General features: G+C 45.1%; 4 protein-coding genes across 4 annotated transcripts, besides 14 other annotated features; all 4 read left to right on the top strand.

The window, feature by feature from the left end:
• Positions 1-13403: part of a sequence feature (sequence corresponds to BAC RPCI93-1D20) that runs on past both edges of the window.
• Positions 214-1368, top strand: Tb927.4.4250 (UDP-Gal or UDP-GlcNAc-dependent glycosyltransferase, putative; the record flags this gene model as incomplete). The annotated part of the gene is made up of 1 exon (XM_839482.1): positions 214-1368. The coding sequence occupies one exon, from the start codon at positions 214-216 to the stop codon at positions 1366-1368; it is 1155 nt and encodes a 384-aa protein (XP_844575.1).
• Positions 2726-3718, top strand: Tb927.4.4240 (hypothetical protein, conserved; the record flags this gene model as incomplete). Its single annotated transcript, XM_839481.1, has 1 exon — positions 2726-3718. One exon carries the CDS (start codon positions 2726-2728, stop codon positions 3716-3718), a length of 993 nt encoding a protein of 330 aa, XP_844574.1.
• Positions 5124-7391, top strand: Tb927.4.4230 (RNA-binding protein, putative; the record flags this gene model as incomplete). Its single annotated transcript, XM_839480.1, has 1 exon — positions 5124-7391. One exon carries the CDS (start codon positions 5124-5126, stop codon positions 7389-7391), a length of 2268 nt encoding a protein of 755 aa, XP_844573.1.
• Positions 7523-7585: a microsatellite.
• Positions 7929-7962: a microsatellite.
• Positions 8263-8306: a microsatellite.
• Positions 8418-8457: a microsatellite.
• Positions 8633-8659: a microsatellite.
• Positions 8807-8826: a microsatellite.
• Positions 8926-8966: a microsatellite.
• Positions 9487-9599: a sequence feature (GA-rich).
• Positions 9741-9762: a sequence feature (AT_rich).
• Positions 10641-10674: a microsatellite.
• Positions 10941-10976: a sequence feature (AT_rich).
• Positions 11049-12740, top strand: Tb927.4.4220 (small GTP-binding rab protein, putative; the record flags this gene model as incomplete). The annotated part of the gene is made up of 1 exon (XM_839479.1): positions 11049-12740. One exon carries the CDS (start codon positions 11049-11051, stop codon positions 12738-12740), a length of 1692 nt encoding a protein of 563 aa, XP_844572.1.
• Positions 12858-12878: a microsatellite.
• Positions 13137-13160: a sequence feature (AT_rich).

Genomic DNA, 13403 nt, shown 5'->3' with positions numbered 1-13403 from the left:
TGGGCTTACTTTCATGTCATGATTATTGTTTTCTGACACGTTGGTCCAGCAGTTTTGGTCGTTTCGTTTCCGTTTTTGTGTACGTTCGTTGGGTAACGATGTTTGCTTCCACAGCGGCTGTACTTTTTACGTCAACTTATCACCGACAGTAGGGTCTCTACGCCCCCTCAACTCCACTGGATTCTCAAATATGAACGCCTTTGATGTGTAGTTATGGCCCCCGCGCTTCGGGGAAATCGGATTAGAAGATGTACAGCACACAAGCGGAGGTATTGGCTTATCATTATTCTCTTGGCAGTGTCCGCGGCGATTGTTACTTTCAGGACGCTCCTAGAGGATGTGGAACGAGTTAGACGCCGGGAAAGAAAAAAAATCACCGAACGCTGCACCTACTGGAAACGCCCTCTGTGGGTGAAACAGTCGCTAACTTACGTCCCAGCTCCCGTCGTTAGCGCATGGGAGGAGCGACGGTACTTGGTGGTAATCGGCATCCCCTCCATAGACCTGGACGTGAGACGGCGCCGCCGCGACCTGCAACGGGCAGCATGCTGGACATACGCCGGCGTTGCAGTACGTGCGAACGGTTTCTCTGGTGAAATGCTGCCGCTGTACATCCTTGCGCGACATCCCGAAAATGGCTACACTTATACCAAGGCACTGGTGGAGGAAGCTACTCAATGGAGTGACATCTTAACGTTGCCAATGAACGAGGGCCGGCCGTCAGGTAGGAAGCGTGTGGGTCAAGGTGGGAAGTGGGGCATTGATGCGGAGATTGGCATGAGCCGCAAGACATTCTTGTGGTTTGACATGTCAGTGTGCTTATTTCCGTATGCCCCGTATATTGCGAAGGCAGATGACGATATGTTCCTACGCGTTCCTCAGTATCTAGCAGACTTACGCAACCTACCTCGCCGTGGGCTATACTGGGGTACGATAGACGTGCACACCGTGCAAGGTTTCCGATTTAATTATGCTTATGGCGCGTGCTATACTCTAGGACGTGACGTCGCGGAACGTTTTGTCTCGTATAAGCCCCTTCGAACAATAATCCACGTCCCCTACACAGCAATACGTGACGAAGAGTTCCAGTCTCTCTGTGTCATGGTTGAAGACGCAATGGTAGGGATTACATTGCGGAGGGCCATGTATCATACGAATATAACCTACGTTCACGAGCCTAAGTGCTCGTTTCACGATGTGCACGCCGGTACAACGTTGGGAGCCGTGACAAAAAGCTCCATTATGGTACACCATGTAAATGAGAGTGACTACAACGAGTTGAGGCGGCGGTTCAACAATGAGAAGAACATCTCGCACCGCTCGCTAACGGGCAGCCAGGGACCTCTCCGGGAAATGAGTTGTTTGTAGGGCGAACACGAATTCGAACGTGAACACATATATTTTTTTAAATTGATTTTGAGTTGTTGATGCAAGGTACCGCAGATTTTCTTTTTTCTTGTCGTGAGAGTGTTATATTCCTAACATGGGTATTTTTTAAAAGAACTTAAATTTTTCTTTGTTTTCATGTGCTAATCTTTGTCTTGTTACCGTACGTACAGCCGTGGAGCACGGTGAGGTTATCCGGCAAATACCAATGTGAGTCAGTGGCAGTGACTTGTTTTTTTACAACGTTTGGATCCCTTCCATGGATAAGGTGCCCCAAATGTTAGTCAGGCTATTTCCCTCTCCTTTCTTTTCCATCATAATTTTAATACGCCGGAACGGCTTTGTGGTGCCACAACCTAAGTCACTTTCTGGAAAAGTAGAAAAGAGTTAGCACGCAAAATGAATCAATCCATTTACACATGCAGGGGCGTATACTCACGGATCATACATTCCCCTGAAGAACACCGCTAGTAATATACGTTGCTCCTTTCGTAATCACCAGCTTTCTGTCAGTGTCATTTCTGAATATCGTGAAGAAAGCTCTAAATGTTAGCCACCTCCCACATAAAGTTTCAGACCCTGATAGCAAGATAAGCTAACCGGTGTCATAGTGCGCAGTGTGAATGACGGGAAGTTCTCAATATTTACTGCAGTTTCACATCTGTTGCACGGTGAAATCTTTTTTTTTTAGGGGGATGGGGGGTTGGTAAACTTTTGCCACCAGGAAGCCCTCGATATTTTTTTTCTTTTTTAACATAACTACATGTGCATCACAAAATCTTATCTAGTTTTAACATCATCACCGAATACACGTTCCTTCACTTCCCATCTGCGTCTCACAAAAATTTAGAGAGTTTGAGTTGTTGATGCAAGGTATCGAATCAAGTTTATTCCATTGTAGAGTTGCTGGAATGCGGTAATCCTCCCACTCTATCATTACCTGCCATCCTGTCTGTGTCAGGCCCGAGTTCCCCAAATTGTGCACACACATGCACACACGCCCGTAGCTTCCGCAGGTGCTGGTGAAGTGTTGGGGTTTCTCGAGTCATTGCATTGTGTGTTGGATTGTGTTATGAAAAGCGGCAGCAAGGACTCTTGTGTCCATTTGCACTGGCTGTAGTCTCCTGCAACCCTCCTTTCACATTGTGTAAGCGTTACTTATTCCCATAGGTGTTATATTTCCCCCTCCTTAAATGCTAGCTGTTGCTCACACCGTGGCTTCAGTAACTCTGTGCAGGTCATGTTGCCGTTGATACATTTTCCGACTGGTTCACACATGGCTCTCCTTCCTTTCCCAAATACTGTAATTATTTATGCTGTCTTGTTTTAGGTGTAGGTCATGGAAACGGAGAGCAAGACAACTGTAACGAGTGGTGCACCCTGGAAGTACAATGGTGCTCTTGTGCGTGACCCTACGAAGCGGAAAAGTTCTGATTTACTGCCCAAAAATCTTCGCAAGTGCCCCTATTGTAGGCGTTTTGGCTGTAGTGAACACATCAGCCGCTGTGGGCAACAATTGGTAGAATGCTCGTGCTGTGGTATGGAAGTAGAGATGGCAAGGTTAGCGGCCCATGAGGAATACTACTGTAAAGGGCGGGAAAGAAGTCAGACGCGAGTCCTTTGCAGTGAACCACCTACACCTCCGTGCGAACAAAAGAGTGATGTGAGCTGTAGCAAAGGTCATGTGTGTGAGGATGTACTTCCGTCTGCCACGGAACGCACAGCACAAGTATGCAGGAAACACACTGACCGAAAAGTGAAACCGGCTGTAAGCAATGGAAAACAAGCTGTGGAAACCAACCTGAAGGGTGTGTCTCCTGAATGTAAGATCAAAGGTGACGATGTGCAGCAGACGGCAACACATGTGTACCCCGTTGAGCCTCCGCCACTTCCCAATACAGTACAATTGGAGGAACGTACAGCTGTTGGTGCACTCACAGAGAACCCGAGTGAGCGCAGTAAGATGGATGGTGAGGTTGTGCGGCAAAAGCCGTCCTTCAGTGGCTTCGTAAAGGCATCCCATGAGGTGTTAAAAGATATCAAAAACTGCCGGTCACATGCTACTCACTCCACGAAATGTAACACTACCACATCTTTGTGGGGTGCCTCGCGTCGGCTAAGTGGAATGCCATATCCAAGGTTGCGGGGCTCATCAGCCTTCGGTGCATTTACGGGTTTCTCGAAGGTAGCGAAAGGTAATGTTGGGGTGGCATCTCGAACTGAGACTCGGCATAGTCGACAGCAGAAAGATGACACATTAACAGAAACTGGCCCCTCCATTCCTCCCCAGCGTGTTTGTGTGAGATCGAAGTCTGCCGCTGCAGGACAATGATTTTATCCACATAGGGAGACCTTTGTGCCAACCCTTGTTGTGTAGAGCATAACCTCAACGCATATGTGCGCACAGAAAGACCATTGATTATGTACGTCTCCAATATGTGTGAATGAGTTAGGCGTTCTGCATATTACGGTGGCGAAACTTCGTAGAAAAATTCATCAAATGTAAATATGCGGGAGGAAGATAGAACTATGGTGATTGTTGGTTTGTACGTACTTGACGAAATTGTTCGCGAACTGTAGTCAAGACGTGGTGCTTGTTTGTGCTTACTAAAGTGTGTGAGCCCTAAATCTAATTTTATTGTACCTGTACCATTTCTTGGTATCGTGCCAAATCCTCTGCGCGGTTTGTTGCTTGCCGGGGTGATTACATGTGCCATTGAGCTCCAGAAGGAATACGTGCAGGTTTTAATTGTGTCTTTTCTTTTTGTTCGTTTGTGGTCATGCAACTTTTAGGGCCGTTGTTTGTTTTGCTTTACCTTCTGATTTTCCATTCTGTTGTTGTTGTTGTTTTTTCTTAACTTTTGATGTCTTTGTCTTTTTTACCCTACTTATGTCCCCCATTTCTTGGTGGTGCAAAAACAATAGGCATTAAGGGTTGTGAATTAAGGTTTGTTTGTTCATTCTTACGTCATATTGTTCTCGAGAAACGGAAACTATCAGGGGAACTTTTTTTTTGTAGGGGCATTGCCGGGTAGGGTTAGGGTGAGTTAAGGTGATAGTGGGCGGCGTAGGTTGTTAGGACCTTGTTTACTAGCAGGTAGAGAAGCGCATTTTTTTCTTTTGGTTGATTACATTTGTGTGTAGCTGTACGCAGCGGAGACGCACAGTCAAGGCAGTTTCTTTTTCATCTCTTTTAGCGTTGGCACTAGTTTCTCACTCTTTGTCAGTGGAAAGTAGAGTGTGTACCTAGAGCTAACGGTGTCAAGGAACTGCCTGACGGTTGTGTTGGTTTGTTAGAGGGTTGTAGTTGTTAGGGGGATATTTACATATTATTATTAGTTACTTCATTATTAGCAACACTGAGTAGGTACTAGGGTAGCAGGGGAAGTGGCATATTAGGATTGGTAGGTAGCCGGTTGATATATTGTAAAGTAGAAGAGAGGTAGAGGACGCAGAGTGTAGGGTAGTAAGCGAGCGAAAGAAGGGGAAAGAGGACGGAAAACACAGAAAGAGGGAAGGATTCCTTCGTACTTTGTTGTTAGAGGTTTTCTGTTTTAGATATTCTTACATTGAACAACAGAAGAGGGCTCTTCAGACAAAGGGGAGTACTGCAAGCGAGAAAGGAAACAAAAGGAAAGGGAAAATACCGGTAGTATTAGAAGTTCTAGTGTGGGCAGGCAAGGGTAAAAGAAAAAAACAGTAACAACGACATAGGTTTCCGTCCAATAAGACAAAAGATGGGAAGGCGGATGCGGCATGCCGCAACGGCGTTGGAGAAAGGCGCTAACGCTCACGCCGTAGTGGACACTGCATCAACAGGTGGGAGAAATGGACACGTATTCGCTGATCACATAACCAGCCCACCGGGTCGATCGTTCCGTGTGGATTCTGCTCCTCCACCGGCAGATGTGACGCGCAACTGCTTCACATACTGCGGGCCTGACGCTGGGTCTGACCCTCAGAAGCGTTTACATCAGCAGTTCAAAGCACTCCCGAAGGAGGAACGACAACGGATTGCGGCCCAGTCTGCTGAAGAAACAGATGCCATTGCCCGCACTGTACATCTCCGCTTTCTTCCCACGGGCATGCTTCAGAGCGAACTGGCCGCATTGTGCGCACAGTGCGGAGAATATCTGAGAGTGCGCATCTGTGGAAACTCCACCAATACCCAAAATTGGATATACGGTTTCGTTGAGTTCGCCGACCGCAGCGGTGCCGCGGCGATGATGCGCCAAAGCGGGTTGGAGCTACCCAATGGGCCAGGAAAACCTCCACTGAGACTGAAGTGCAATGCAGCAAAGCAGCCCATAGTGGATCGCGTTTTTCATGATGCCAGCCCTGAGGGAAATGTAACTTGCATATTTGGATCAGGAAACTTTGCAAACCGCACCCTTAAGGAGGCGGTTGACAGTTATTACAACCTCAAACGTAAGGAAGGGAATATGGGTGCCGCGCAAGCCCGTATGAACAATTCTTCACACAGTAACAACGGCAACGGCAGCAGCGGATGGTCTAGCAAGCATAACAACAATGATAATCACCATAACCACAATCATGACCATCATCATAAGAATCATCACAACAACAACAACGGTGGCGATGGCAAAGACCAGCGGGCGTCTTTGCCTCCTATTATTACTGAGACACACAACTGGGTAGAGTATACTGCCCCAACGTCCTCATTAATAGATCAGGGCTCGCCATGCAACTCTGTTCTCGGGGCGGAGTCTCCGCCTATTGCATCGCAGCAGCAGCCATCGCCTGGCTGTGTGGACGTTCCTCCCGTAAATGATGCAAAGTGGCCCTCCTCGGGGAGTTATTTATTCGATAGCCCCGTGTATTTTCTTCCTTGCCCTTCACCTGTTAGCAACTTCGGTCATGGCGCGTACGACGTGGAATTCGCCGGTTGCAAGGGGAAGTTTTCGTCATTGTTAGGTTTTGCACCAAAACACAATGAGTTTGGACCCACACCGCAGCTGCCGCAGTATGCAAACTTACAGCAACTGGTGGACCGTGCGCGCACGCTGGTCCTCACAGCTATGGGTTACGCGCAAGTGTTTGTAGTCACAAGGGAAAGGTCCCACGATGCGGTCGGTGCACTACGGCGACTCTATGAACTCACTGCACCTTGTGTTACACCTCAAGCATTAAATGACTTTCGCAAGGCAAGCTCCACCGCCTCTGACGAAGGGATGGAAATGCTCCAGCAGCGTCTGTTGCAGCTCCGTCTTTTGGCGTGTTTATTGCTTTCACTACTTTACAGCATCAAAGGGGATTGTGAGGAGATGCTTCAGGCCGTACGTAACGCAGTGGCGTGTTGCAATGTCATCCCAACGGTCCCCCTCTGCAGAAAAGGGGCGTCTGTAGACGCTAAGAGGGTAGAGACACCCGCCGCCCCAGGGGATTGGTTTAACGTCGTCGGCAGCCGTGAGGGTGGTCCCAGTAATAGCGATAACGGCAACGAAAATGAAAATGACGAAGAAGAAACCAAGTCAGTCGTTGGCTTCGGGCAGGCACCAAAAGAGGATACTGTTCCCGTCTTTAACCCATTGGCGCATGTGTTGGATCTCTTTGGAGATGTTAGCATTGGTCCTGAAGCTGGTGCCGAAGGGCGTCCACCCGCCTCCGCCATTGGTTCCGCGACGGGTGTTGAAACCGCCTACCACCGCTGCATGCGTTTCCATTCGTATGTGCTGAATGTTTTCCTGACGATTGGTTTTGCTATGGAAGATACACAACCGGTTGTGGCACGTTGTGTCTACGTCTTGGTGCATAGGCGTGCAAAGGAGCTGTTTGGTGAGGCACCACCGGAGCTGGAGCGAGCATTGCAGGAAGGTGGCATACATCACTTGCGGCCCGTGTTCCTTCCGGAGTTGAGGCATGACACATTTGTGGAAACCTTTTTCACCAACTTTGATGTAAACTCAGCCGGAGCCGCTGGTGAAGGGATGTGGTTTTATTTGCCTCCCGAGCATATGGTGCGCACGTTTGGCGTGGATCGCTAATGATGCGCCAGTAGAGTACTAGGTACTAGTCAATATTATTAGTACAATCTGAGTAGAAGTGGAAGAAAAGAATATTTTAGTGGTGTAGATCGGCAATAAAAATAATTTCACATTTGTGTCACCCGTTACAAATATTTATATATATATATATATATATATATATGTGTGTGTGTGTATGTATGTATGTATGTATACTGAGGTGTGGACGACAGAAAGTTGGGGCAGGCGCGGCAAAACGACGGGTGCAAGTAAAACGTCATACAACAACAGCACAAAAAGGGAGTTATTATTTGGTTGCATACAAATGAGCGAAGGAGGGAATTCAACATTCCCCAGACACAAATACACACATACGCATCCTGTCTGCAACAAAAAAAAAAAGTCTTCCTTGATTGATGGTACATCGGCATTATCATCATTTCTCATATCACATGCTCCAACACGGTGGTGGATGCATGAAACCGGATGTTACTGTGATTCACATATGTGGAGTGTGTGGGAAGGAGGAGGAAGAGGAAGGGAGTAGTCCCTAATGGAATATATAAATGAATATATATATATATATATATATGCGTGTATGTGTGTTTCAAAAAGAAAAAAAAGGAAGAGCTAGTGGAACTGTTAGAAAGAAAGAGGAAGAGGACCAAAGGAGGGGGTAAATTTTTTAATGATACCCTTGAGTACATATGAAAGTTAGACCTTCTTTACATTTTTCGGCGAGTCAGTCACCTTTTGTTTTTCTACTTTTACCGCTGTTGGTGTTTATGGGACCTTAGTACGAAAAAGAGAGAGAGAGGAGGAAGATGGAAAAAAAAAAGAATGGAATGGAAGCCGAAGTGCATATTCATGTCCAAAAATACCTGCATGTCCCTTCATTCATTTATCCATTCATCCACATTTATTTATATATTCATTTGCACTTGTTCATACAATTTGGATGGTCCTTCGTCGCCTTCAGTGCTGTTGAACGAAGTTTTTTTTTTTTAAGCACGACACTCTGATCCGCAAATTTTCGGTGTTGTTTCGTTTTTCTTTTTCTTTTTCTTTTCCTTTTTTTTTTTGTTTTGTGTGTTCCTTCCCATGTTTTTTTGTCACTTTTCCCTGTAATAATAATAACGATATTATTACTACTAGTGTTATTGTTGCTCCTTGAAAAATAAAAAATGCGGATACACACAAAAAATATCTCACAGAGTGAAAGCTGCATCGGGACCCAGTTGCTCAATCATCTCCTGGTGCTCCTTTTTTTTTTTCTTTCTTTCTTTTTTCTCTTCTCGTTGTTTGTTTTGCACCGAGCAGGCCGGTTTCGTTTCCCCATACACACACGCACACACACGCCGTCATTATCATTAACGTTAATGTTCATGATGTTTCGTTGATCCTTTTTTTTTCTTTTTTTCTTTTTGTCGTTCCTCCCACCACCACCACCACCACCTCTCTCTCTCTCCTCCTGTAGTTCATTTTATTTTATTTTATTTGGTGGGGTGAAGTTGGGGTTTCAAAGTGTGGTGTTATCTTCATTGTTGGTGTTTCATTTTTCTTTCTTTTTTTTTCTTTTTCTTTCTTTTTCTTTTTATCTTTACGGTTTCCTTCTGTTCAAGTATTTTTCCCAAACCCCTTTCTTTCTCCCTTGTATTTGTATTATGGTTCACTCACATACATTTGTTTCACTTCACGGATGAGCTTCGTTTCTATTTGATTTATGATATTTAAGTAAGTAAGTAAAGATATCTATCATGCACAATGTGACGACTCCTGAAATTTTTTAAAAAAAAATCACTTTTTCTTTTTTTCTTTTTTCTTTTTTGCTCTCACCCCTGTTTACGTGGTTCTTTGTTTTGTTCTGTTTTGTTTCAGATACTTGAATGGAGCAGCAGTCCGAGAGACCCGTCATGCATTCCTCTTTTATTTTGACTTATCTTCTTTCCTGTTTCGGTAGCTTTTTATAACTCTCTCTCTCTCTCTACTTTTAAATTTCCTTCTTTTTTTCAAAAACAAAAAAAGAAAAAATTGTTATTGGTGTTCTGAAACCAATCTCACACATATTCAAGGCGGAAGAGGAGAATAAACGCAAAAATAAGTATGCAGAGCATCTTTTTTTTTCTTCTTCTTCTTCTTGTTTGTTTGATCTTTTGTTGATGTTACTCACTGGTGCTTCTTCCGTTCCTCTTTTGTTTGTTCGTTTTCTTCTTCTTTTTTCTTTCTCTTGTCATGGAGATGGAAGAAAAAAAAGAGAGGGGAAAAGCAACAGTATTAATACGTAATGTCACTTTAAAGGTTGACCTCACACCTCAAAGTTACTGGTTGTCAGTTAACATTTACTTTCCTTGGCTTTTGGTGTCGCTTTTCTTTTTTTTTATTATTATTTATTCTAAGCAAACAGTAACAAAGCTCATTTATAGTTTTCTTTTCAATTATGAGCTACATTAACCTTCTGGTTAGTCTTCACATCATTTGATTTGCCTTTGCTGCTATTTTCTGGACACGTCTCGTGACAATTCTGGCAGGAGTATGCATGGCTCTTTGATTTATGAAGGACAACATGAAGCGCACCCCCCCAAAAAAAAAAAAAAGAAAGACAAAACTGCTGCAATTGGTTTACGCGTTGGTTCACGGAAAATGTTCATAACGCGACGGAAAAGCGCTGCGGTGCCCTGCGCGGATACGGCGAAGTTCAGCGACACGATATGGCATTGATGAAAGGCTAAAAAATGAACATTAAATCCGCTGGGTCTTTTTAATTTGCCAATTGGAGCAAATCATGCGTTGGAAAAATACGTGTTTTTATGTTAATAGTTTGAGAGGGCGTTACTACATAAATATAAAAAGGAAAAGCACAAAAAATGGGAGTGGGAGGAAAAGAAAAAAGAAAAAAAAAAGAAGCGGGGTGGAAGTCGGGAGCATATTCGTATCGCGGGTGACGTGTGGACTACAAAAAAAAAAAAAAGTTGAATGGTACTCGTCACCAACATGAGATGAAACGGAAATGTTATTAAATTTTTTTTTCTTCCACTGTTACTCATTAATGCACGGACCCCCAAATATATTCACATGTTTATTCTTGCCGAAGGAAATGGAAGTAAAGGACAGAAAAGCGAGCGATGGGCGTTGTGCTAAGCGTCCCAATAGTACGCACGCAGGCGTGAGTTTAATAATGAAGAGAAATTAAGTAAAATGCCATAGGTAAAGGTGATGAAGACATGAGAAATTCTCTGTTAGATGTTCAAACATAATGATTTTTTTTAATTTTTTATTTATTTATTTTTTTGTTTGTTTGTTTGTTCAGTTTCGTCATCGCGTCTCCCCTTCGGTCGTACGGTTTTGTGCCAAAGAGGTGAAAAAAGGGGTGTTAGTTGTGCAGGCATTTGTCCATTGCGACGGTACCTCTGTGGTTGGTATTTGATATCATTGTTTGATGATGGAAGTATATTATTTGGTCGTGATTTCGGTTAAACTGCATAGAGGAAACAGGTATAAGGAAACCTTTACGAAGGGGTAAGGTCGGAGGGGACTGTATAGAAATAAGAAGGTTTTGAGAGAAGAGAAAAGTTATTATTATTATTAATTTTATTATTAATTTTTTTTCATTTCCTTTGGAATATTTGTTTTTTTATACTTCCTCACTACTTCTTTCCCTCTTATTAGCTAATTTAGGCGATGCGCCCCGAGTTCCCGGGGCTGGTGGAGGCCGCAACCGAGACGGAGTGCACCGAGGCATCCACTGAACCGGAGGATGAACAGTGGGAAGATGAAGAGCAAATGTTTGTTTTTAAGGTGGCAATTGTGGGCGACTATAGCGTTGGTAAGACGTCCATGGTAAAGAGGCTCCTCGACATTCCGTACGAGAAAATCGCATCATCATCATCAGCGCCACAACCACCAGGGTCCAGCCGGGAAGGTGAAGTTGTTTCCAATTCGCTGCAACCCCTTCACACCACAACGCCGACGGTGGGAACCGATTTCTTCTCCCGGGTCGTGCGGAATGTGCGGGCGGGACAACATGTGCGGCTGCAACTTTGGGACACAGCTGGGTTGGAGCGGTACGCCTCTGTGGACAAGTCCACATTCCGTTGCGCCTCTGCGGCGATTGTTGTGTTTGATGTGAAAAATAGGGAAAGTTTTGCTCATGTAACCTCGCAACACCTCGACTTGGTCATGCGGTACAACCCCGACATCAGTGGTCGCCACATTTTTGTTGTTGGAAACAAAGTGGATCTTATAGACAATACCGAGGTTGAGGATATGGATAGGCTTGTTACACAGCACGAGCTGCAGTTTGAGTTGTTTAGTGCATTTCCTGACGTGCAATATTACGAGGTGAGTACACTAACGAACTATGGCTTACGTGAAATGCTACACGGATTATGCCACACTCTTCTCAACGATCACACGACATGTGAGGAGGGAAATATCAAAGAGAATGGACCAACACCGGCGGAGCGAGGTCCGCTGCATTCCCACCTTCCATTAAACTTTGACACTGGGACTACAATGGACGGAGAGACAGGGACGGATGGTACTCTCTTTACTACAGACGGAGTTATGGCGTCTGCACCATCGCTATATTCACTGGGGTCGATGGTTACCGTTAGAAGTGCACAAATAGCTGAAAGTGGCTGGTTCACACCGCGGGAACGCGGAAGTGAGGGTGATACGTGTGCTTGTGATAAGTATATGACTGAGGAAGTGAAGGAATCACCCACACATGGCCCCTCCGGCACCGATACCACACTTGTGGCTGAAGATGTTGACGGTCATGAGGAAACAGCATGCTCTCATATGCACATGGATCCAACTGCATTGCTCTCATGTAAAGAGGAAGAAAGGGATATTACACTTTATTCGGTGTGCTCAGCCCTAGAGAGCGGTGTCGTTGACAACAGTGTCGCGGAGGCGAGTAATGGCAGTGGTTCAATCGATGCACTTAACATGGGGGACGAAACGGGTGTTGAATCCACTCGTCAGCAAACCAGCGCAGCGCCACCCAGCGTAGAGAATACGGCTCGATTTGTAGGTGGATCGCAGCGTTTGCATAACTCAATGTCTATGGACAGCTACTTTGGTTCCCTCTCCCATAGTTGGGCCGCCACTGGTAGAAATGCAAACGCCATCAGTAGCGATGACCACCCCGAAGCGTCATCCCATCGGAGGAGAATTGACGATATGCTTAGGCGCATAGATCGGGATGCTGAGCTGGAAAATTCCCCTGAAAGTAGGCATGTCGCTGAGGATGTGGACTACGGGGCAACTCCCGTGGATCACGGTAATGAAAAGCCATCTAAAGTTAATTTGTCATCGTGTTCGTGCTTCGGTTCGAAGGGTGACAGATCCAAACGCTCGGGTTGTTGAGATTTTTTGAGTGAGCAGCCGGCGTCTACTCGCAAAAATAATAATAACAATAATAATGACCGCACATAGATGTGTGTGGTGACTTACCGCCCCGTCTACGTTTCTGTTATGTGGTTCGTTGTTGTTGTTGTTGTTGTTTTGAGCTGTGGTTTGCCTTCGCGTCATTGTCGCGCCAAGTGTTTGCGACCATCGGCCCTAATGTGTAGCTCTCATAGCTTATGAAGTAGTTGAGGGAAGCGCATTAAGAAAGACAGTAATTAATAATGAGGAAATGAGGGATGGTCCAGCTGGCAGCTCCACTGCCTCTTCGCAGCTGTGCGCATCTCCTCTCTTTTTTTTTTTGTTTTGTTTCCGCGACTTTGTGGTTGGCAAAGACGTTTGGTCCGATCGAACTCGATTTTTTATTTATTTATTTATTTTGCTTTTCTTCTCTTTTTTGCTCGGCATGAGCTACACTACCGCACATCTGTGTCTTCATTATCGAAACAGTGTTTGTGGCGGAAAAAGTGGAGGGGAATCGGTGGCTCATGTAATTAAATCCTGAATTTTGTCGTTTCTTTCCCTTCACTCAGAGCCTCTCTCCCTTACTTTCACTACTTTGTCATGTTCATGTATATTTTTCCGCTTTTTTTTCCTTGTTTTTTTTTCTTTTCACGCTCGGCC

Source organism: Trypanosoma brucei, chromosome 4, assembly GCF_000002445.2.
Source record: "Trypanosoma brucei brucei TREU927 chromosome 4, complete sequence".
Classification (NCBI taxonomy): domain Eukaryota; phylum Euglenozoa; class Kinetoplastea; order Trypanosomatida; family Trypanosomatidae; genus Trypanosoma; species Trypanosoma brucei.
This window is presented reverse-complemented; position numbering and strand designations above follow the sequence as displayed.